Source organism: Bidens hawaiensis, unplaced genomic scaffold, assembly GCF_021521415.1.
Source record: "Bidens hawaiensis isolate Kalapana, Puna unplaced genomic scaffold, B.hawaiensis_p1.1 tig00029922_1, whole genome shotgun sequence".
Classification (NCBI taxonomy): domain Eukaryota; kingdom Viridiplantae; phylum Streptophyta; class Magnoliopsida; order Asterales; family Asteraceae; genus Bidens; species Bidens hawaiensis.
In genome coordinates this window covers 85,212-110,465 of record NW_027494979.1, presented here as the reverse complement: position 1 = coordinate 110,465, position 25,254 = coordinate 85,212, and the positions used below count along the sequence as shown (strand labels likewise).

The 25,254-nt window shown below is 39.3% G+C and overlaps 1 protein-coding gene across 1 annotated transcript in view; it reads left to right on the top strand.

The window, feature by feature from the left end:
- Window positions 1-15,041: 15,041 nt before the first annotated feature.
- LOC143579733 (disease resistance protein RPV1-like) overlaps window positions 15,042-25,254 on the top strand; it is a 32,824-nt gene continuing 22,611 nt past the window's right edge. Inside the window, exon 1 of the mRNA XM_077062956.1 lies at window positions 15,042-15,508. Within this exon, the coding sequence (XP_076919071.1) occupies window positions 15,042-15,508 (467 nt within the window). The remainder of the gene's footprint in view (window positions 15,509-25,254) is intronic.

Genomic DNA, 25,254 nt, shown 5'->3' with positions numbered 1-25,254 from the left:
TCACGCAGCTCCCAGCGGTGCGTTGGGGGAAGCCATGGCTAGCTACCAGGAGGGTAGGCTAACCAATGAGCTTCGGGTTCTCCTGGCCCGGATGCAGCCGCGCGTCGAGCTGCTTTGTCGTGAAAACGACAAGTTAAAAGCAGCTCGCATTCAAGAAGTAGCTCAGGCGCGGGCTGTCCGGGAGGAGAATAGGAGGCTCTCCGCCGCGGCTGCGGAGAAGGAGAAGGCGTTCAAGGCCCTTGAAGTTAAGGTTCAGGCCCGTCTCGAGGCCCGTTCCAAGGCTGCCCAAGCTGTTAACGAACAGCTTCGGCTGGCTAAGGAAACTGCTAGGAACGCAACTGAAAGGGCCACCAAGACTGAAGCTGTTGCTGAGCCTCTACGCCTCGAGAATGAGGAACTTAAAGCTAAATTAGAGGCGCTCCAACAGGCTCATGATGCCTTGGCTATGGAGGACGCGAAGAAGCTCCAAGAGATCCTGGACCAGAGGGGCGTGCTTGACCACACTGAGCGGAAGCTAAAGGGCGTCGAAGAGGCTGCTGCAAAGGAAGTGTTGCTTGCCAACCTGAATAAAAGTGAAGCCGAACGCGCCTGTACCCAAGCTCAAGCCGCCCTCCAAGAAGCTCTGGTTGCCAAGGAATGGCTTCTTCGAGAAGCGTTGTCTCAGGTAAGCTTTTCATGTCTTTATGCTTTTCTTTGTAAATAGAAAAGGTTTTGATACTTGTATATATATATATTTTTTTTCTTTTTGTAGGTTGTGCATCGGGTCTTCACGGAGACATCTTATGACGATGCTATGAGCACAGCCCTCAACGCTTCTCACGAGGATGGGGAAAAGGCCGGCTTTTTGGTTGGTCTAGGGTTTGTTGAGAAAGGCATCCCGCCTTCCAACTTCCCTTTGTATAATGTGGATACTGAAGCTGTTTATGACCAAGCAGTGAATCAGTATGCCGCCTTCCCGCATCCGGTGGTGGAGAAGGTAAACGAAGTCGCTGCTGCTGATGATGGGCTAGCTATTCTTAAAGCTTTCCTTGAACCGCCACGCTCTACTGATGGTGCGGGTCCAAGTGGAAGTGGTCTTGAAGCATGATCCTGAAGATCCCTCTCCACCATTAGCGTAGATTTTTGTTTTTGTATAGCTTCTTTTGTATGCGGGTATGCACCCAGCAATCTTTGTAATATTTGAATTTTGTGGAATAAAGATTTTGTTAATCCCTTGCCTTGTTTATTTTACGCATGTTTTGATTTAACTTAGCAATTTCTTTAGTACTTAGATAAGTTAACTTTTTAACGTGGCCAATTATAAGTTTGTTTCGCTTCCTCTTTCATGATTGTGCGGGTATGACCGTCACTTACACTTAGTAGGATGGCTTAACTTTACTTATATCTGTCCTGCGTGGAAGTTTTCCTCATCTTTTCCTTTGAAATTTTCTAAGTGTTCAGAATAAGTTAACCTTTGGACGTGGTAGATAATAGGTTGAAGTTTTGCCTCCTTGTTCGTGATTGTGCGGGTAAGACCGTCACTTGCACTTACAAGGATAGCTAAACTTTACTTACATCTGACCTGCGTGGAGGTTTTCCTTAAAACTTGAAATTTTTACCGTTGTGTTTATGCGGGTTTTGCCGCCTTCCACACGTAACGACTTACTTCTTCCCCTATTTATGCGGTGAATACCGGCACATCAGTGTGGGAAGTTCATAAGTATAAAGGTAAGGCTATCAACACATTGTGAAAGGAGAATCATTTCCATTAGAAGTGGCTCTAGGCCTTTTCTTTACAAGTTTGGAATTGATCTACATATAACATTTGCGTAATTGAGCTCCATTCCATGTTCTTGGGATGAGAGTGCCATCGAGCCTTTCGAGCCGGTATGCGCCCTTTCCCAGAGCTTCTTTGATAATGTATGGCCCTTCCCAGACCGGGGCCAGTTTTCCTGGGCGTTCTTGGTTCGAAGCCTCGTTGTTACGCAGTATGTAGTCTCCTAAATTGAAGTTGCAGAGTTTTACCCGCGTGTTGTAGTACTTTTGCATTTGTCGCTTGTAGTTCTCTTCACGCACTGCGGCTAAGTCTCTGCGTTCTTCGGTTAGCATAAGGTCTAACCGTCTTTCCGCATCATTGTCTTCTGGCTGAATCAAGACCCTTGGTGAGGGTAAACCAATTTCGACCGGGACCATGGCTTCAGTGCAATAAGTGAGACTGAACGGGGTTTCTCCCGTACTGGCCTTCTTCAGCGTTCTGTTTGCCCAAAGGACGTGCGGAAGCTCGTCCACCCAGCCGGATCTGTGTTCCAAGAGTCTTTTCTTTATGCCTTCGACGATGCTCTTATTTGCTCTTTCCACCTCACCATTACCTTGCGGGTGTGCCACTGAGGTAAAGGTGTGGGTGATTTGAAGTTCTTTCAGCCACTGTTGTAGCTTCTTGTCAGCAAAGTTAGTGCCGTTATCGCTCACCAAATTCTGTGGAAGTCCAAAAAGACAAATAATAAATTCCCAAATAAATTTTTTGATATGTTTCGCGGTTGTTTGGGCTAAGGGTTTTGCTTCTATCCACTTGGTGAAGTAGTCGATGGCTACCACTAGGAACTGAACATTTCCTGCTGCTGTAGGAAATGGGCCTGTCACATCGATGGCCCACTTCTGAAATGGCCATGAAGAGGTGACTGGGACAAGTTCATTCTTCGGGCGGTGCGTGTTGGGTGCGTAGAGCTGGCAAGACCTGCATTTTCTGATGTATGCCAGCGCATCCGTATGCATCCCCGGCCAAAAGTATCCCGCGTTGTTTAGCTTAGCTACAACAGCGCGTGGACCTGCGTGTACTCCACAGATGCCTTCGTGTACTTCCCTTAGGAGGTAGTCAGCATCTTGGTTGTCCACGCATCTTAAGAGTGGGCAAAGAAAGTTACGTCTGTAAAGGATGTCATCGATGAGTTGATAATTCAGTGCTTTACAGCGTAGTTTTCTTGCCTGTGTTTTTGACTATGGTAGTGTACCTGCCGCAAGGTATTTTATTATTGGTGTCATCCACGTTTCTGTGCCGGTTTGGATGACACAAATTTCCTTGTGCGGGACCGAAGGTGCCTCAAGGAGTTCAATGCGGATGTCCTTTCCCAAGTGGGTGAAGGCTAATGATGCGAGCTTGCTTAACGCATCCGCAGATTTATTCTCACTACGCTTGACGTGTATGACTTTGCAGTCGTTGAAATCGCGCATAAGAGTTTTCGCTTGTGCGAGGAATAGGGCCATTGTGTCGTTCACGGCCGTGTACGTCCCGTTTATTTGGTTGGCTACTAACATGGAATCCACGTGGGCTTCCAAGTGTTTCACTCCCATCTTACGCGTAATTCTCAGCCCAGCCAAGAATGCCTCATACTCGGCTTCGTTATTCGTACTTGGAAAATCCAGTCGAATAGCGTAAGTGTATTCTTGGCCTGCTGGGTTGGTTAGTTTCAGCCCTGCGCCTGAACCCTCGTTACTGGCTGCTCCATCAGTGTAGAGTCGCCAGACATCATTGATGTCTTGTGCTGGAGAGGGTTGAGCCTCTTCCTGGCACTCTTTTTCCCGCGATGCAGGCACTTCCGCAATAAAGTCTGCCAAAACCTGGCCTTTTATGGCTGGTCTTGGCTTATACTTTATCGCGTACTCCCCCAACTCAATTGCCCATTTGGCTAGGCGTCCCGATAACTCGGGTTTGCCTAGAACATTTGCAAGTTTGAAGTTGGAGAGAACGGTGATTGGGTGACCCTGGAAATATCGTCTTAACCTGCGTGAAGCATGTATAAGTGCTAAGACTAATTTTTCGAGGGTAGAGTACCGGGTTTCTACGTCTGTTAGGATACGGCTGACATAATAGATTGGCATCTGGATGCCTTTTCGCTCTACTAGCAGGACTGCCCCGGTTGCTCTATCTGTTGCGGAAAGGTATAGGATTAGCCCCTCCCCCGCTTCTGGTGCCGTGAGCGTTGGGAGTTCGATCAAGCGTGACCGAATCTCCTGAAAAGCTGCTTCCGCTTCTGGTGTCCAGCGGAAGTGCGTTTTCTTTAAACAGTTTCTCAACGTTGACACGAAAGGAAACGACTTGTCCGCGTGGTTTGCCAAAAATCGATTAAGTGCGACTAGTCGTCCATTCAGTGTCTGAGCCTGTTTGATGGTAGTAGGTGATTCCATTTTGATAATGGCTTCGACCTTTTCAGGGTTCGCTCTGAAGCCATCTTTTGTGACGATGACCCCTAAGAACTTCCCTTCTTCCATTCCAAAGGCACACTTGCTCGGGTTGAGCTTCATGTTTATCTTCCTGAGCGTGTTGAAAGTTTCTTCGATGTCTTTCAACATCGCTTCTGCGTCAGGGCTTTTGATGACCAAGTCATCCATATAGACTTCCAAGTTCCTCCCAATTTGGGCATGAAACTGGTTGTCCATCAGGCGTTGGTATGTGGACCCGGCATTCTTAAGTCCGAATGGCATCATTTGGTAACAAAATGTGCCATCGGGCGTCCGAAAAGCGGTTTTGTCCTGATCATCAACGGCCATGTGGATTTGATGGTACCCCTTATACGCGTCCAGGAAGCATTTAAGGCGAAACGGTGCTAACGAATCCACCTTAAGATCAATTTCGGGTAACGGATAACAATCTTTGGGGCATGCTTTGTTCAAGTCCTTGAAATCTATGCACATGCGCCATTGTTTGTTATTCTTCGGTACCATAACGGGATTTGCAACCCATGTTTGATATCTACTAACGCGTACGATGCCTGCGTCAAGGAGTTCCTTGACTTGGGTTCTACACGCGTTAGTTTGTTCTGGCCCCATTACTCTGCGCTTTTGTACGATTGGCGTAACAGCCGGATCGCATTTGAGCTTATGCTCTGCCTTACTTCGGGGTACACCAGTCATGTCAGCTGGTGTCCACGCGAAGATGTCAGCGTTTTTCTGTAATAAGCGCTTGAGTAAGGTGCGTGTGGGATCAACAACTGTTGGGCCAATGGAAATGGCCTGGTCAGGGTATTTGCCGTTGAAGGCCCATCTTTCTGGCTCGGTGATGGTTGGTTTAGCCATCTTTGGTTTGGGTTTAGATGAGACAGATGCGATGCATACCTGGGGAATGCCGGTGATCATCGCTACACCCTCAGCTGTTGGCCATCCCATCATGCCGTGGACTGAGGATACCACGGCGTTGAATCTTGCCATCCCGTCTCTTCCGAAGAGAATGTCGTATGTGTGGTGTGGCTTCCTCATTACGACAAAATCCACGTCTTCTGTGCGTGAGTGATTCCCGTCCGTAAGAGTGACGGGGAAAGATAAGATACCCAGGGGGGTGTTTGTGCTGCCATCGAACCCTTCCATCGAGGCGCAGATCGTTTCCAGGCGTTCCTTGTCTTCGTCATCTAGCTTGTCGAAGAACTGCTTGTACATCACCGTTGACGAGGCGCCGTTGTCAGCAAGAGTGCGAGAAGTGATGTAGTGCCCCAGCTGGCTTTTGATGACGATAGGGCCTTCTTTGCTGGGTCCTCCTGGCACTCGCGGGAAGCGCACCTCAGCTTCCTTCCACGCGCATGGTTCTGTCGTTCGCCTTTTTCTTCCTCTGATCTTACCATGAACCATGTTGATGCTGATGTCAACGGGCTTTCGTCCGTTGCCTCGGTACCGGTTATCGTTCCTTCCTCCCTTCTTGATTGATGCCACCAGGTGGGCAAGTCTTCCATCCTTGACGAATGCTTCAACAATATCCTTCAAGGATGTACACTCTTCCGTGCTATGACCTTTTGTCCTGTGGAAGTCACAGGATTTGCTCTGATCCGTATTGGGTCGCTGCCGGATCATTGGAGCTTTTGGCCATGGTAGCTTTTCAGTGGCAAATATCTCCGTGACGCTTTTGGTGAGTGGCGTCCACCGGTGTTTTTGGCTTGAAGGGTGTGTGTTATTTCTTCCGCCAACAAGAGGGTGAGAGCTGGATGAGGTGTCAAAGTTTACCCTTGACTGCCAAATACCTAGCTTCCTCTTTTTGTTCTGCCGGGCGATCCGAACATTGTTTTCTCTAGTCCTTTGCGTGTAGAGGTGTGTACTCTGGGGAAGATCCCTTCCCAGTTGCTTCTCCGTCTCGGCAAAGCGCTTGGCCGCCGTCATGATGGCATCCCATGTGGATGGCATGCCGTCCTTACCCGTCAATGTGCGGATAAGCTCTGGGTATTCGGCGCCCTGGATGAAAGCGGCGCGAACAAGATCTTCACTTATGTTGCCCAGACTTAGCTTTTTGGAGTTGAAGCGAGTGATGAAGTCTAGTAAAGATTCATCCTCCTCTCTAACGCAGTTGAGGATCGTCCACTGTTCTTCAGTATATTTCCTTTGTTGGCTGAAGTGTTGGCTGAACTTGTTCTGAAAGTCCGCCCAATCATATATGTGGTGGACCGGTAAACGATCGAACCATGCCCTGGCCGCTCCAACCAGAGTCATCTGGAACATATAACACCACGTGGGTTCCGTCCAGTTACTGACGGTTGCCCCCGCGATGAATCTGTTCAAGTGGTCGTCTGGGTAGGATAGACCATCATAAGTGCCAATGTTGGACATTTGTTTGGCACTTCTCGGGGCGATTGCTTCCGCAATGTCCCTTGCAAACTTTGACTTTCCTGCATTTGCAGCAGTTGGTCTGAAGGTTTTGGAGAAGTCCCGCGGGTTTCTCTCCGCATTCGTTGGTTTAAATGCTTCCCCAAAATTCCTTGTCGGTTGGAAGTCCGTTTCCTTACGCTTCCCTTTTGCCTTATGGCGAGGGTTTGCGTCGGTATCGGATTCTTCCCGCTCATCGTCTGAGTACTCGCACTCACTGTTCATATTGAGATGTTGGCGAGTACTGCCGAATTCGTCAGCCTGTTGAACTGAACGCAAGCGTTCATCCAACTCAGCTTGGAACTCTTTCTGACGTGCTTCGGCCCACGCCTTAACTTGATCTAGTGTTTGGCGAGGGACCCTCGTTCGTTTTTCCAACTGGGCATCAGTGAACCCCAGTGGAATATTTACTGCACTTGCCACGGCTTGGGTAACCGGGGTAGTGTTCGTAAGATTTGTATAACCGCCGGTGTTCCCCCCAGTTGCTGGGGTTGTGGTTACCGGGGTTTCTTGGTCGATTATTGGCCTTGGGACCGGAGTAAGGTTAACCATTTCTTCAGAAATTTTGAAAAAACTAAGAATTAGTTCTAGCTTTTATGCACGGATGGCGCCAATGAAGAAACACTAAGTGACCCGGGGCAGATTACGGATAATCTGGGGGTTAAGTAATGTTTCCCAACAGGATGAGGTCCAGCATAGAAGGTTGTTCTTCAGGTGACCTGCAAAACAGACACCGTAAGCTCGTCACTGAGAAGGGGGGGGGGGTTCCTCCTTGTGACCACCCTCCGGCGTGAGAATCAGACTAGATTGCTCTGAATATAAGTGTATATTGAGAGATTGCTAGATAAGATAAGATGAGATATCAGATGATGTCCTTACCATTCAAGGTGTTGGAGTATTTATAGCCGAAGATAGGTTTCCTAGAAGGTACAGCCGGCTGAATAGTATTCTTGTTCTATAATATGTATATGTATATATACATATCCGAGGGAGAGAGAGAGAGAGGGTGGCCCGTAGCTCCTGCCCTTCTCTTTCTTGAAGCCACAAACCCACCGTCACATACAAACGGCCACAACGGGCCTCGTTTACCCCCTTTTGTTTGTCGGCGGCCACATCCGCAAACGAGCATCTACAGATGCCCTTAGATTTAACATCTCCAATACATTGATAACATTAAACTAGTAAAACTTGTGTTAAATTTTATTACTAAAATGTTAAATTTATAAAATAAAAAAAAGTTAAAATAGGTCCAAGCATTTCCAAAATGTTATTATGTTAAAACATATGTTTCAATTTACTAATTATTTTATTTCAAAACTTTATATATATTTCAAAAGGTATTAAAAAATGATAAGAGTGAATGCTATTTCTATAAATTATTCAATAATAGTAAATCTTTTCTTTTTTCTTCAATCACAATCACTCGAAACTTTCCATATAATTTAGAAAACACATTTATATATTTATGGAGGAGCTATTGTACATTAACACTAATTTAAACGCTCCAATTTAAACGGGAACGTTTTGAAGTTTCACATACAAATAATACTAAAATTATTCTTTTAAGGTGGTTTGCATCCCACCCACCTTCACACACACACCAAAACCCAAAGCATATGTCCGCCCATGGGTAGGGAGACACCATGGTGAGGCGCAGTGGCGGAGCCACATTCTTCCCACGGGGTTCGGCCGAACCCGGTAATTTTTTGGTTGTATATATAACCTATAGTGTCAAATTAACGAGCGAACCCATTCTTTTTCGGCGAACGAACCCAGTACCGTTCTAAAAGAATATATTCGAACCCATTGTTTGTGAAAAATTTAATTATATTCTTTTAGTAATGAATATTCTTTTTATAAAATACAAAATGCTTTTAGAAAAACTATAAATTTTATTAACAAACATCATATATGGGCCAATAATAAGCCATATATAGATTATTAAAAACCCAAAATTACTCATAAAATGGGATAATAAGCCCAACCCAATTAACATTTTTAAACATAATATCTAAATAATAAATAAATAAACAAACAAAAACATCGGTCATTGCTTCAGCAACTAATCAGCTTCTTTCTGTCGACCAAACGATCATTGCCTCATCGCCTTTGCCGGTTCGCCTCAAGGTTTCAACGATCGCCAACAACCAATATCCATTGGTCTATCATTTCTGAAATGTTTTTTTTTTCAATGAAACATTTGAAGACGAATTTGTGTAATTATTTGGGTGACAATTATATGAATGATGCTTGTATTTGTTATACTAAAAATGAGTTATTTTTTAAAGTCATGATTAAAGATATTGTTTTCAAAACATATTAACGCGTAGAGAACAATTATGATATTTAATATCTTTTAATTTAAAATGACTTTGTATTTTATTGATTGTTAAAAATATATTCTTGTTATGATAGTGATATTGTATTTTATTTATCGGACCCAATGATCGACCGACCCTACTCATTCGGGCCCGAAAACTTTGACGCTGGAAAAAAATCAAGCACCAAAAAATCCGAACCCATAAGAAAAAATTCCTGGCTCCGCCACTGGTGAGGCGCCATTGACCACCTCACCCTGCCTAACCACAACACCCTTCAGCACCATGCTTCTCCTCCACCTCTTGTATTAACACAATAACGACGCCATCACCGTAAAGGTAGGCTTCACCCCCACAAATAGCCAATCCTTTAGTTTTTTCAAATGCATTTAAACTTAATTAACCTACAATATTTAATCAGGTGACTAATTATTGCCCAATTGTTTACGTGATAATAATGTCACACGGTAGATAGCTCTTACCAGTCCTACAATGCAGCCTGACAACTTAACTATGAATATTTAGTTTCCTTACGTGTCAAACCAGTATCTAAATAATTATTACATGTTTATAAATAGAAGTCAACCCTCAATCTAAATAATTATCACGTAGCTTATAAATTACGCGGAAAGGCTTGCTTTATAATAACATTATATTTCTTACAATTTCAAACGCCAGACTGTTGGATTTTAAACATGTCCATTTGTGAACATGAAAGGCCTTAAATAGAATATGACCCTCCTGAAATTCTTGTTGCAATTGTGATTATGTTACTTTCATATGTTTATAACTTTATTATTACAGTTTTCTTTCTTACATACTCATAATCAATTATATAAATATCAAAAGAAATAAATAGAGGCAATATTTTCAAATTTACAAAATATCATTAACTTTTCTATTTCCACTCTATAATTTATACTAATAACCCCGCACTAGAATTTACAAATTCCATTTCACATAATTTTAGAGGATGGGTTAAAAATGCTGTTATGCAATTCCACTCTCCCCTAAGTTTAACAGTTTGATTTATGCCCTCAAGTATAATAATTTGATTGAATTTGATAATAATAATAATAATAATAATAATAATAATAATTCTCGATAAATGGGGGCATTCTGAGAATACTTTCCGGGTTTAAAGCAACTAGTTAATACCAAGACTGCCACTCAGCCAGAGACGAGTTACGTAGTCAAGATTGTGTTCAAGCGACACCGCTTAAATTTCTGTTTTATTTATAGCGTATGGTGTAAGATTTATCGAATCTACTCTTCTTTTAAGTTTGAATCTATAAGATTTACCTAAGTGGGATGCATGGTCCAATTATTAGGCTTGTGAATATTGAAATGAAAGAGAGGTCCTGCTTTCGATTTTGATTCTTGCTTGGCACGTTTTATTTTTCATTTTTGATGAGGTGGGCCCCTGAGTTAATGTACTCAAGTTTAATAATTTGGGAAATTAGGAAAACTAGCAAAAACACCTCCTTAAAGTTGTGGGTGTTTTGATTTTTGAGTGGTTAACAATGTTTTCAGACCAGGCCCAGACGTCGACCTGGACGCCTTACCATGTCAAACGTCGGACCGACCCGGGAAGACGGACTGGTGTTTGACCCGGATGATGTCATAAATAATATATACATATATAATATAATTTTTGTTTATAAAAAATGAATAATAAATGAGATTCCAAAAAGTCCAATAATTCTACGTAGCCACTAACAGTTCAGTTGCCATAATTGTGCTTTTATAGTACATATAAGTTAATTTTAGTATACGAAGATATCATTGAAGGCCAGTGGGATGGCTTTGGAGAAGATCACTAAATACGTTGACATAGGATTTACCCGGGTTCGAGTCTAGCATGCTGCATGTTTTTATTTTAATAGAGGAAAAAGGGTTTTGTCGGTTCGGCCGGCGGTTCACCGGTTCCGGTCGGACCGCAAACCGACAAACCCGGCCGGGCTATTAGAAAACGGGTTAGGCTATGTGAACCGGACCGGGGTACCTACCGGGTCCCGGTCAGACCGGTCGAACCGGCCGGTCCGGTCCGGGTTTCAAAACATTGGTGGTTAAACAACTAAGGATACGAGATGCACAAAAATAAAATCCATTAGAACTTATTAAAACTCATGTAAATTCTTTGTAACAATTAAATTTTTTCTATTTTTCTAACATAACATAAATAATATATGTTATTATATTTGAAAATAAATAATTAAAAAAAACTTACGTAGCAAAATACACATGTTTTACATAAAACGTTTTAAAAAAGAGAAAATAAAAGGCAACTTTCAATTTATTTATACAAATTGGATATTAGTCTCACCTTTTTCAGATGGCAAATAATAAACTCATCTAAAAAAAATACTTGTCACTGGCCCCACGTTTCACTCTAATTGTTTCCTTGAACTTCCGTTAAAAAAACAAAAAAACTTTACTCTGCTAAGTTTTTCATAATTTCAAACTGCTTTTTAGAGCATTTAATCTCCACTACAGAAACCCACTTTATTAAATTTAATATGCGGTGTGCGGTGGAGAATAAGTTTATTAAGTTTTCTTATCAGTGGCGGAGCCACACCATTACCATCGGGTTCGGCCAAACCCGGTTCTTTTTCGGTTTTATATATAACCCGCAATGTTGAATTAATGAGCGAACCCATTCTTTTTCGGCGAACGAACCCATTATCGTTTTAAAAAAGTATATTCGAACCCATTGATTATTAGAAGTTTTGTTATATTTTTTTAGTAACGAATATTCTTTTTATAAAATATAAAAAGCTTTTTAAAAAACTATAAGAATGATAACAAACATTATGGGCCAACAATACCATATATATATATATATATATATATATATATATATATATATATTAATAAAAAGCCAAAAATACTTATAGAATGGATTAATAAGCCCTACCCAATTAACATTTTTAAACATAATACCTAAATAAAAAATAAATAAATAAACAAATTAAGACATCGGCCATCAACTCAGCAACCGATCAGCTTCTTTTGATCGACCAGATGACCATCGCCTCATCGCCGTTCGCCTCAAGGTTTCAACCATCGCCAACAACCAATACTTGTTGGTCTATCGCTTGAGAAATGTTTTTCTTTAATGAAGCATGTGAAGTCGGATTTGCGTAATCTTTTAGGCGACGATTATATGAATGATGCTTGTATTTGTTATATTGAGAGGGGGTTACTTTTCAAAGTCGCGATTGAAGATATTTTTCAAAACATGAAAACACGTAAAAAACAATTATGATAGTAATATTGCATTTTATTTATCTAACCGAATGATCGACCCGACCTGACCCATTTGGGCCCGAAAACTTTGACACCGGAATAAAATCAAACATCAAAAAATTCCGAACCCATATAAAAAAGTTCCTGACTCCACCACTGCTTGTTATACAGAGTGAGTTTTGATTATATGGTTATCCTATATGTGTGTTTGTGTGAGTTATACTAAAATGTGTCTAAGTTGAATATAAAGGATTGTGAATACACCCATTTATATAGAGGATCGTGTTTAACAATCCTTCATATTCTCCTTGAGACCTGCCCATGGGAAACCACTTAAAGCGGCCGCTTCGACAACGAATTATAGTTACTCGGTGTGAATTTCAATGACTAAAATAAAGTGTCAACGAAGAACTGAAACAAGAACAATTGTATTGTTGTCACTGTCAAGGCGTAAATAGCATGGATTGCCGTTGATAAAATTCGCCATATGTTTTAAACACTTTGAATCGTAGTTGAGAGACTTTCATAAGTGTAATTTTTGTAAATATGTACATCAATAAAAATATAAACTTAATAACTAATTAAATTATCTAAATTAAATTAAAACACAAAGAACAATTATGCCCTTATTGTTTTTAAGCACTCAATTTCGCGCGCCTAAATCTGATTGCTTCCCGCCATTTTCTAACAACTTATGTTTTTTTATTCTAACCCTTCCCCATACATACATACATACATACATACATACATACATACATACATACATGTAAATAGTTATAAATACCCTCACTTAACAGAAAACAACTTACGGAGTTAGTGATTTGGACTGAAATTGCATGAAAATGAAACCAGGATGACAGAAATAACAAAAAAAAAAATTTTTTGGATGAAAATGGCAAAAATGACCAAACCGCAGAGATGAAAATGACATTTCTCAACAAAACTATGGTACCGAAATCTTAGAAGGGACAGACATGGGCTCATGTCATCCGATTAACACACATGTTAGCATCTACTCCATATTAAGGAGAACGTGGGGTATCTTCTCAAGGATGGGGCTACTTTACAATGTCAAGTCTCTGGGATCCTCCAGTATCTCACTTTCACTTGTCCGGATATCACTTATGCGATTTAACAAATCTGCATTCACATGCACGCCTCGTGGACTACCCATTTGACTGCACTTAATTAAATGGGTACTCAAGCACATTCAAGGGACCCTTCTTATGGGTTACACATTAAAAAGTCGCCTGTCATGTCGCTTATCTCATACATAGATGCTGACAGGGTGGGTGTCCCGGTTCTTGATGCTCAACGTTTGGATATCTTGTATACTTGGGAGATAATTAGTTATCGTGGTCTTTCAAAACGTTAGCCAACTGTCTCTCGTTCCACTCCAGTGGGTTTGTAGATCTCCTGAAACATGGATCTATCAAATAAGTGAATTTGCTCTTGATAATCGATTGAGACGTGTGTTGGAAATCATACGATCGAAGAAAACTATAGATAATATAAAAGTACGATTCCATAATCGATATAAGAGAGATTCAAACATTGAATAAACACCAACCCCACCCAAGATGAGCTCCCCTTGGATGAGCGATTTACACCAAGAAAGCACACACTAAAATAGAAACAATAAGTCTTATTTATAGCTAAACAGAATAACCTACATTCTAGAAGCTTTCTCCTCATTGAAGCTAAACCTGTGCATCGAAGCTTTCGTCCGGGATCCAGATTGCTCGCTAACTTTAACCGATTGTTTGACAAAATATATATTTAACGGGTTTTTCCACTTTGATATCGTAAGTCACAATTTTTGGCCTTACAGGGTTGTAAATGTAGTATCTGAAACATGCTAGTTACATAATTTGTTGTTGGAACTTACTTATCCACATGCTCGTACAACCTGGTTTACTATGATAATGTTAGTGCGGTTTACTTATCAGGGAACCAATTCAACACCAGCGTAGTAAACACATTGAATTGGATATCTTGTTCGTGAAAAGGTGGCTCAGGGTCAAGTTCAAGTTCTACATGTTCCATCCGTTCAGATTGCCGACATCCGTCAACCTCCTGATGACTTTAGAAACAGTCTCAACATCCATCAATCTTCTGCTTTGACCGCCGGAGTATAAATAGCTATATATTTAGAGGAGACTTAATAGGCTACATGGTTATTTTTGATAACTACTATATTTATAAATACCAAAAGATGGAATAGTGATAGAGAACAGTAATAGAATACGTTACATATGTATTATACATATCATTGATTAAAGTGAATGAAGTTAAGCAATTCAATACCAATTAACGGAACTAAATCAAAAAGTTATTTGCCTTTTGATAGGTGTATTCATTAATAAATTGAGGTGACAAGGTGGATAAATAGGGTTTTTCAGACACTCAGTTTGGGTTAAAACCGGTTTGGGTTGTATCAAAGATGTTCAGATAAGGCATTTGCTGAAATAGTTCGGGCTGAAACAACTTTTAGAAGAGGGAAAGGATTGGGTTTGAACGGTTTTAAACCAATTTTAAACTGGTCCAGTTCAGGTTTGCCCGGCTTCAAATGGATTTTAAGGTATAGCATTACAAACAGGCTTCAACACTACGGTTTGATTCGGGTCGATACCGAGTTCAACGAAACCATTTCCAAATCAGGTTTTGTTCCGGGTTAAATGCTTTATTTCTTTCTCAAAAGTCAAACCTCTTGTCATAGATGACAGTTGTAGTGAACACAATTAAAAACTACCTTAATTGTGGTTTTTTATTAATATTATTTCTCACGACAACTCATTTTTGATGCCTTTATAACCATGACACCTTCCTTTCTCAAACTTAACCTTTCGAAGTCCTAATATTAATCTTCTGATTATAATGGCTTCTACTTCATCATCCGCTTCACAACGTACTCCTACTATTAGGTTTGACGTGTTTCTAAGCTTCAGAGGTGAAGATACACGTCATACTTTTACTGATCATCTCTATCATGCATTAATCAGAGCAGGACTTCGCACATTCAGAGACAATGATGAAATCAACCGAGGCCAAGAACTCAAACAGGAAATTGAGACTGCAATAACTGAATCTAGGGCATGTGTAGTTGTATTATCCGAGAACTATGCGACTTCCAGATGGTGCCTCGACGAGCTTTGCTTGATCTTCGAGCAAAGAAGGAAGTGCAATTATTTTGTTTTACCTGTTTTCTATCAAGTTGATCCATCAAATGTCAGGAACCAAAGAGGAAGCTTCGCCATTAATAGGTCAAGGCCAGTGGATGATGTGAGGCGGTGGAACGCAGCACTAACAGATGTTGCCAATTTGACTGGCATGGTTCTTTCAGGGTATATATATATTCTCCCCTTTTTATGCTTATGCTTGTATTTCAAGATTTTGAAGAATGCTTAGGTTAAACTTGACTAGGAGTTTTAGTTCTTGCTTTAGTGCATGGCAAGTTAATCAGCTTGCAGTTCGTAACAGCCCGTGACCGTCCATATGATTTTTTTTAAAAACTCGTTTTTGAGGATAAATCCGAAGTCATATATTTAAAAGTATAAATTTGAAGAAAAGCACAACAAGTTGTTTACAATATTTTATACCGGAGTGTAAACAAACAAGAAACACGCACACAAGTACGATAATGAAGAAATGCACAACTAGCTTGAGGTCGAGTTCGGCTCATTTAGAGTTGTATTTCTAAAGATCGACTCATCTTGTAAGTACTTTGTAAACTCGGCCTGTTTTGTTTATATATTTTTATAATTATTTACTCATACGTTTATAATAAATATATACTCATACATTTATAATTAATATATATAAATTACTTAATAACTATTATCATATCATTTTAAAGGTTATTATATAATGATATTAAAAAAAATTATACAAATAATAAGATCATTTAAGCTCATGAGCCGGCTCAAAATCGATATGTGAATCTCGAGCTTGTTTATTATATAAGCCTTAATAAAAGCTTGAGTTTGGACTTGAGCTCATTTAAGCTTGACTCAATTCAAATTCAACGTACAAGTCATTCTACAATAGTTCATTAGCGGCTAGATTTTACATCCCTACCCACAATTGACTTCACATGGCAGACAAACTACTCACAATTGACTTCATATGGCAGACAAACAATGCGCAACAGAATTACATCCAAGTCATTAAATATCAATATCCAACTTTAATCGGTTTACAATTATCTTAATCATTTCTATAATGGTATTTCAGAATACACAATCAATTGAATGAAATCTAATCTATTCTAAATATACTATTAAAGTTAAATGATTTTTTTATATAACACCACTCAAAGGCCTCCATGTATGTAGAAGCCATGTAAGCAAGTTTCTAGTTTATCAAACCAGTAAGCTATGCAAGTTTCTAGTTTACTCGGATGCGGGAGGTTTTTCAAAATGTGTGGTGCATTAAGAGGGATCTCCCTCTGCAAATAAAGTATCATGATCCAATCTTGTAGGTCCTCTAGATGGACCGTACAAATCAAATCAATAGTTTACATTAAGAGGGAGCTCCCTCTGCAAACACCTCAATAACTGCGAAATAAAACAACCAAAAACACAACACATCTGTTAAGTGGGTGATTTTAAGGTCAAAAATGTGACTTGCGATATCAAATTACCAAACCCGCTATATATTTGTGGTAAAGTTATTAATTAATGTCATTGAGAATTCCGGACACGAGATGAGAGCTTCGACACACGTTTAACTACAACGGGAAAGCTTCTAGATTATATGTTAAGCTATAAATATGGGCTTGTATTTCTATTTTAATGTGTGTTTTATATTGGGTAAATTACCCACCCAAGTGGAGCTCACTTGGGTGGGATCAGTTCGTTTAATATTATAAATCTTTTAACCGATAACAAGATCGTTAACTATTTATATTATCGTTATATTATTTTGTTCGATCGTTTGATTTCACCGCACCCGTCTTGCACAATTATCAAGAACAAAGCTGTTCGTTGTCAGATCCGGTTTCGGGACCTACAATTCGTATCAGAGTGGGACGAATCTTATTATTCAATTTTGCTCTTAATATTCGAGTTCTATTTCTTGCCCGAACCGAGACATTAAAGACTCGATGAAGTTTGAAAATAAAGTTTGAAAATCTTGAAAATAAGGTTGAAAATTAAGTGGGAAATAAGCGTGTTTGAAGCTTCTCCTTGTAGATCCGGATGTTCGGGATCTACAAGTGCCAGATCCGGGCGTTTCGGGAACAGTTCGGTCATACGCCTAAAATCTGGCGACCCTAAATTCCTTTCCGGCAATGCTTCTAAGGATGAAGATGTAAAAATCAAACTCCGATGTGTTTGAGTGTCGAATATTTTCGATCGTGGAAACTGTTGGATAAAGATGTGACCAAGGGGTTTGCCGGTAACTGCTGGCGGTAGTGGTGGTGCTGGTGATTCACCGAACAGCAACAAAGCAAAAAGTGCTTCGGGCCGCTGCCATATCACTCTGGCAGCGACGTTGGATGAAGATGATGTAAGGCTTAACCGAGAAATAAAATAAAAAAATAAAATCTGGCAAAAGCCTAAGTGGTATGCTGGTGTTGGAGGCTGGATGTGGCCGGCAACGGATGACCGGTGAATGTGGCCAGCGGCGGTGATACGGACGATTGATTTTCCGATATGTGAGGTCATCGGTGATTATAGGTGATGGCTGTTCAAGTTGACATGTTGGAGATCGATTTTCCAGCTAGGGTGGCCGGTCATCGGTGGTATAGAGATGGTGGCGGCTGTGGTGTCTAGGATACAGGATCCGTAGTGAAGAGGTATCTAAAGTTGGAGTTGATGATGAAGGATATTGATGATGTTGTGTACCAGGTGTGTGTCACCGAAGTTCTTTTCCGGTGAATGTTTCTTTTCCGGCGTGGGACAATGGAGGCTGCCAGGTGCACACATTAGCATCATAATATGGCAGCAGCTAGGTCACAGGTTTGTTTGGGCTGGGCCTCTTTCTAACTTATCTTGGGCTGAAAATGGATTCTGGCCATTGGGCTTAGCTACTTTGACCTAATTCACTAGTGGGTATTTATTTTGGGCTACAAATTTTTACCTGGGCTTATGAGTTATTACTTGCGCAGTTGTATGAACTTTTTTGGGTATGTGTTTGTGAAATAATTTTGGACGGTGAAATTGATAATATTCTGATTGACCAAATTGAAAACGTCAAAATTGATCGGGTTTTTCGTCATTGTTGGACAGTGTTCAAAGCGTGTTATTTTCATTTTATTTTCAGGGCACTTAAAAAGGAAATAATAAGCTTTGTCATTGATCGTTGTCCTTGGTATTTCGTCGAGCTCGTCTTAACCTATAACGTTTAACTATCCGAGATAGATAAAGAAGCGAGAACTCCGTCATGAATGAATTAGGTGGATCATACCTTGAGGGGGTGATTGAAGAAGCTCTGGTTTATCAGGTTGATTTGTGAAAATGAGAGACACGATTTGACAATGTTTGATACCATAAGTCAAGGGGGTGATTGTGAGGCAAAAATGTGACTTGCGATATCAAAGTATAAAACCCGTTATATATTAATGGTCAAGTTAATAATTAATATGGCTGAGAATTCCGGACACGAGATGGTAGCTTCGACGTGCGTTTAACTTCAACATGAAAGCTTCTAGATTATGTGTTAAGCTATAAATATGGTCTTGTAATGCTATTTTAATGTGTGTTTGCATTGTGTAAATTACCCACCCAAGGGGAGATCACCTTGGGTGGGATCGGTTCGTTCACTACAAGAAATTTGAGTTTTAGCGGCGGCAAAAGTCGCCGCTAAAGACCTCGTAATGCACCGCTAAAAGAAATAGCGACGACAATTATTCTCCGCTAGTTCCGCACCGCTGATGCCCTATTTGTCGCTGCTAATTCTTTAATGCGTCGCCGCTAAGGAGTTCCACATTTTGAATGCAATAAAACGTTTGAGTAGCAATAAACTGAATTTGTAAACAAATCAAAACAAAACATACTTAGATTCTCATTCAAATCGATTAAAATTACATAAACTTTAAATGACTTCTACATAAAATTACAAGAAATAAAAAACTAGTTGCCGGAACTTGAAAATACGGTGGTAGTCCGACAACGATAGAGCTTAATAGTGGGGGAGCTTGACGGTAGCAGATCTTGAAAATACGGTGGCGGAGATTGACAGTGCCGAATCTTGAAATTACGGTGGCGGATCTGAAGTTGTTCCTGGTTACAGCATCGGAGCTTCAAGAAGATGGTTGACGGTGACGTGCAGCATGGAGTGTCAAGAAGGTGGTGGCCAATTGATATTTGAGGGGAGCTCAATCAATGAGGAAGATTGGGTGTTTGAGATTAGGTTGGTGTGTTTTGAGGATAAGGTTGTGGTGTGTGGATGTAAAGAAGACCAGAGTAGATTTTAGCCGTTAGATCATATTTTTATCAATGGCTAGTAAGTAACCTCACATGAAGCATGCGGATCATGGCCTTTAGCGGCGGCAATCCCGATGTCGCCGCTATTGAGGTTGCCACTATTGGTTGTTTTTCTTGTGGTGGTTTAATATTATAAATCTTTTAACCGATAACGAGATCGTTCACTATTTATATTATTGTTATAATATTTTGTTCGATCGCTTGATTTCATCGCACTCGTATAAGCCGTTCGTTGTCGGATCTGGTTTCGGGACATACACATAAATTTACAAATGAAAGAAAATCAGTAAAGATGTGGCTTTATACCACTTCGATAAAGTTAAATAAGGATGAATCAACCCAATTTTGCAGTGGAAATGAAAAAACTGAAAAGGCGCACATGAATTTGATAATAGACAAATACACAACTAGCATTGACACAAGGATTGATTACACGACGACGATGGAAGATAACAATATATCTATTTTCGTATACATTAGTCGGTTATTTTCACAATGCTTAGGCAGTGAGTTACATGCGGAAAACTGCAAATGTTAATCGGGTGATAGTTTAACTGATTTAACCGCTAAGTAAACAATCTATTCAAAGTTACACCTAATTAAACTAATAATCTACATATTCTAATAAAAGAAAATAATCGTGTCACATGTCATCACCATACTTCATCTAACAATTTTTTTCCCACAAAAATTCCTTTACTTTTATATCTTGTAAATTATGATATTTAATTAAAATTAATATATATTTTCTATATATAATTAATTATAATAGGTTATTATTAAGTTCACATTTCAGTTATAAAAGTCAACCTAAGTTTCTATATCATCATTTAAGTCTTTTTATATTATATAAAATCAAATTTATTTAATTAATATAATTTATTTCAATAAACAAAAAGATTAGTTTGTTAATAACATATACGATAATCATATTACAATAGTAAAAAAAATGAAAACATTATATTAAACAATATTTAATTTAATAGTTTCATTTTGGGTTTTCAGAGTGTTCCTTGAAATTTAAAAATATGTATTTGATTTTGTTTTCATTGCTTTAATTTTGAATATGTTTTGACAAGTTTGCTTATTATTTGATTCATATGATTATTAGGGGTTTTCTGTATTTTGTTGAATTGATTCGTATTTAATTCTCATATTGAATGTGTTTTTATCTTAATTGGATTGTTTTTGTAGTTGTTTTTATGTTGTGAAGTTGGGTTATGTTTCATTCTTAATAGGTAGAATAAGTTAAGCTACATTTTTAACTAAAGGGAAACAAGTCGAAAATAATCCAAAATATGTATTTAAGTGTACAGGTAGGTACCTTTTAATGTTTTCTATAAAAAAAATTACTTTGTAGTGTTATAGGTTGTGATCCTATTTAGCTCATTATTTACGGACATTATGGTATTTTCAAAATTTATTTGGTAGGTTCCACTAATTTTGATTTCAATGATGATCGATATCGAAAGGTCAATCAAAAACATTTGTCAAATACCTTCACTAGCTAGGGTAAGTGTAACACCCCGTAACCGCAGCGGAAACGTACACGGGATGCAACAGACACATCTGATATCAACAGCATTGCTTATAAAGAAAAATACCACTACATTAATTTATATCATATTACATTGTTGCTAGTTTCGTTACTGTCTAGGTGTTACACACAAGTTTTACCGATAAGACGTTAATATATTCATTACAAAACATAGATCAGCAAGCTTCCAACAAGTAGCACAGATCATTAAGCACATATCAATCATTCCAACTTGGGCATACCTAGAAAACATGTAAAGAAAACGGGTCAACTACGAATAGTTGGTGAGTTTCACTAATTTAAATAAACACTTACAGATCATTTTAATATTCATTTATTAACAATGTAATTATGCGGGGAACTATGTTTTCCCCATAACATTTCCATTAATCTTCTGGGAACTATGTTACCCCAGAACAATTGTAACCTCTGGGAACTATGTTACCCCAGAATAATAATAACTCCGGGAACTATGTTACCCCAGAACAATAATAATAACCTCTGGGAACTATGTTACCCCAGAACAATAATAACCTCCGGGAACTATGTTACCCCAGAACAATAATAATCACCTCTGGGAACTATGTTACCCCAGAACAATAATAACCTCCGGGAACTATGTTACCCCAAAACAATCCCACACGATAAACAATTTATATATTCTATGCATCAAACCATATATATATTTAAATATACAAGTGTTTCCATACGATCGGTATGTACTTAAATACTTTAATAAAGACATGCTTTCCGCCCCGGGAAAATATTTAAAACAGTTCAGTAAAAGGGGCTCGTGAAAACTCACCTTTCTGTGAGTCGGGACGTGGTACAATGAACTGCTATAAGCCTGGATCTGTAATATGATATCTAGTCGTTACTATATAATTCCCATAAATTAAATCTGTGTTAATCGGTACATCTGGGGACATTGTTAACCCAGTACTGTACTCGATCCGGGGACAATGTTAACCCCTTGACACTCCTAAGGACTCAGATTGTGCCATTACTTAGAGTCTGACGGTCAAAATTGTCATTTTTATGTTTTCCTTGATTTGCGTGCCTAGCACGGTTAGCCGTTTTTAGTTTCAAAAATGAGTTTGTTCACACCCGACCCAAAAATGGTGTTTGACTGTTATTTTAGTTAAAGTGATGAAATTAGAGCTCGGTTTGGACACCCCGTTTGGCCGCGGGGCCCGTTTCCGTCATTTAGGTGCCGGAAACAGTAAAATCGGGTAAAATTACCCAAATCATCCGAATTATTTTCGGATGATTTACTTTTATTTAACTTACTTAGTATTATGAAAATGGTCCATTTTTAGGTTTTTATATACCAGTCAGCTCGCTTATGCGAGTTTTGCCGGTTTACACGTTTTAAGCTTTAAAAATTTGTTTTTATGTTCTTTTTAGCACAAATAATTACCCATTTAGTCTCGGGTCTTGAAATTTTGCACAAAACTTATTTTGACAGTAAGAAATTTTATAAAAATTTTCCAGATTTATTTTTTTATATTTACATTTATTTATCTATTTTTAAACATTATTAAAACACTAAATATGTCAAAAATACCAAAAGACTTTAGAAAAATCCCAAATTTTTCTGGGACGATCCCTGCCATCCTCATAACTCCCTGGAATTTTTCCAGAACCCAAAACTCATTTTTCAAGCCATTTTCACAAAAACCGAGCTAGAAAGCCCTAGAACTCGTTTTACCGAAAAGCCCCCTTAGACTTCTCCAACTGAGCTCAAATTTTGTGTGTGACTTTTATATGTTATAAAAAGCTTATCCTAAATTTTCCAGAATTTTTCATCAAGTTTAGCTATTTTTCACCATTTTTGGCCAAAACCGAGCATTAAATTCACCAAATATTCATCCTTTATCCAAAAATTACCAAAAATTCACAGATCTCATATTTTCATGTGTAGATCATCTCTGTGAAATTTCATGACCCAACTCTAAGCACACTACAATCTGTCCAAAATCACTAAATCACACGAAAACCGAACTATCTTGTGTTTTCTAGCGTTAGATCGCAAAGATCATGGTTTCTAGCCTTTGCTAGCCACTAGATACAACACTTACAAGCACAATAACACTATACCAAGCAAGTTACACCAACAATCAAACCATTTCTTTCATAGTGTCGGTTTTGATATAAAAACAAGGTTTTAACCGTAAAAATCCGTTCTCGACTCTTTTTACTCATTTCTTGGACCAAGATCCCTTGTATAACTTGTATACATCTCTTGATCATGCAAGAGTCGGTTTCATCTCGGGTTTTCACCCGTCTTTCACTTGGAAATTCATTTTTAAAGATTCTAACCGTAAAAATTCGTTATTGACACTTTTAACTCGTTTCTTGGATCAAGATCCCGTGTATAACTTGTATACATCACTTGATCTAGCAAGGATCGGTTCCATCTCGGGTTTTCACCCATATTTCACTTGGAACCTCTTGTTCTTGCAAAACAACTCAAAATTAAGAAATCAACACCAAAGATTATGCATTATAACATGCTTATACCTTGTGTTCTTGGTTAAAAGGGATGGATTTGGATGAACACTTGAATTGTTGGAAGAGATTTGAGAGAGTTTGATGTTGAAAAAAAGAAAATGAAATGATAATATGAAGAGGGTGGGCCGATCGGTCCACCATATGGGGTGGGGTGGGACCCACAAGTCCATTCTAAGCCACATATTCGGATTTCCGTAATCCGGATAATGTTTTGGATAATCTGGTTCGGTTCGTTTCTCGTTTAAACTCGTAATTCGGCTTAAAACGAGCCTAAAATGGTTGTTTTTCGGGTTAAAATAAAATTTACATAAAACCGACTTAAAAACTTTAAAAAACTTAAACCATGACATTTATTGACTTAAAACATCATATTGTCGGTCATTGTGCATCTTTTTCGGTTTGATCGATCGTCTCTTGCTTGGTTTGATGTTAAAGGTTTCGTTTATCGTACCGACGTACTAATAAATCGAAATCCTTTTTCTGTGCTATAATTCACTTATCCCGAAGCATTAATACTTCGTAAACATCACTAAACATTATATACTTCGTCTATAATGTAATTCCCGATTCGTTCGGGTTTCAATAATCGTTCATTGGTTAATAGTAATTCCAATACGATTTACTATATAATCGAGTATGATTCGTACTATGAATCATATATACTCGTATAAACGTACTATAACTCATATAATCAATATTAAATGACACGTAAATAGTATATACCGGCTAGGGTATACCTGGATTTTCCGGAATCGTTACATTCTCCCCCCGTTATAAAAATTTCGTCCTCGAAATTTTACACGTCAACTACTTCCTTTTGAGGAAATAGGTGGGGGTATTTCTTCCGAAATTCATCCTTTCGTTCCCAAGTAAATTCTGGGCCTCGTTGCGAATTCCATCTAACTTTGACCAACGAGATCTTATTGTGTCTAAGTTGCTTGATCTTACCGTCCACTATTTCAATGGGCTCCTCTACGAAGTTGAGCTTATCATTTATTTGAACACCCTCTAAGGGTAACACCGATGTCTCATCCGCCAGACATCTTTTCAAATTTGACACATGAAACACGTTATGAACTGCACTTAGTTCCTCAGGCAGTTCTAATCGGTAAGCTACCGGACCGATTTTTGCAGTGATGCTGAATGGTCCAATGTATCTAGGGGCCAACTTCCCCGCCTTTCCAAATCTGACCACTCCTTTCCAGGGTGATACTTTCAAATATACCTTTTCCCCCTTCTCAAATGCCAACGGTTTTCGACGGGTATCGGCATAACTCTACTGCCGATCCCGCGCGGCTTTCAGGTTGTTCTTAATTTCAAGAATCTTGCTGGTCGTCTCCTGGACCAGATCCGATCTAATGACCTGCGAGTCACCCACTTCAGACCAGCAAAGTGGTGATCGGCACTTCCGTCCATACAATGCTTCATAAGGTGCTGCCTTTATACTGCTATGGTAACTGTTATTATAGGAAAATTCAACGAGTGGGAGATGTTGAACCCAGTTTCCCTTAAAGTCCAGTACGCAGGCACGAAGCAAATCCTCCAAAGTTTGAATGGTCCTCTCAGACTGACCATCGGTCTGAGGGTGGTAAGCTGTGCTTAGGTCAATACG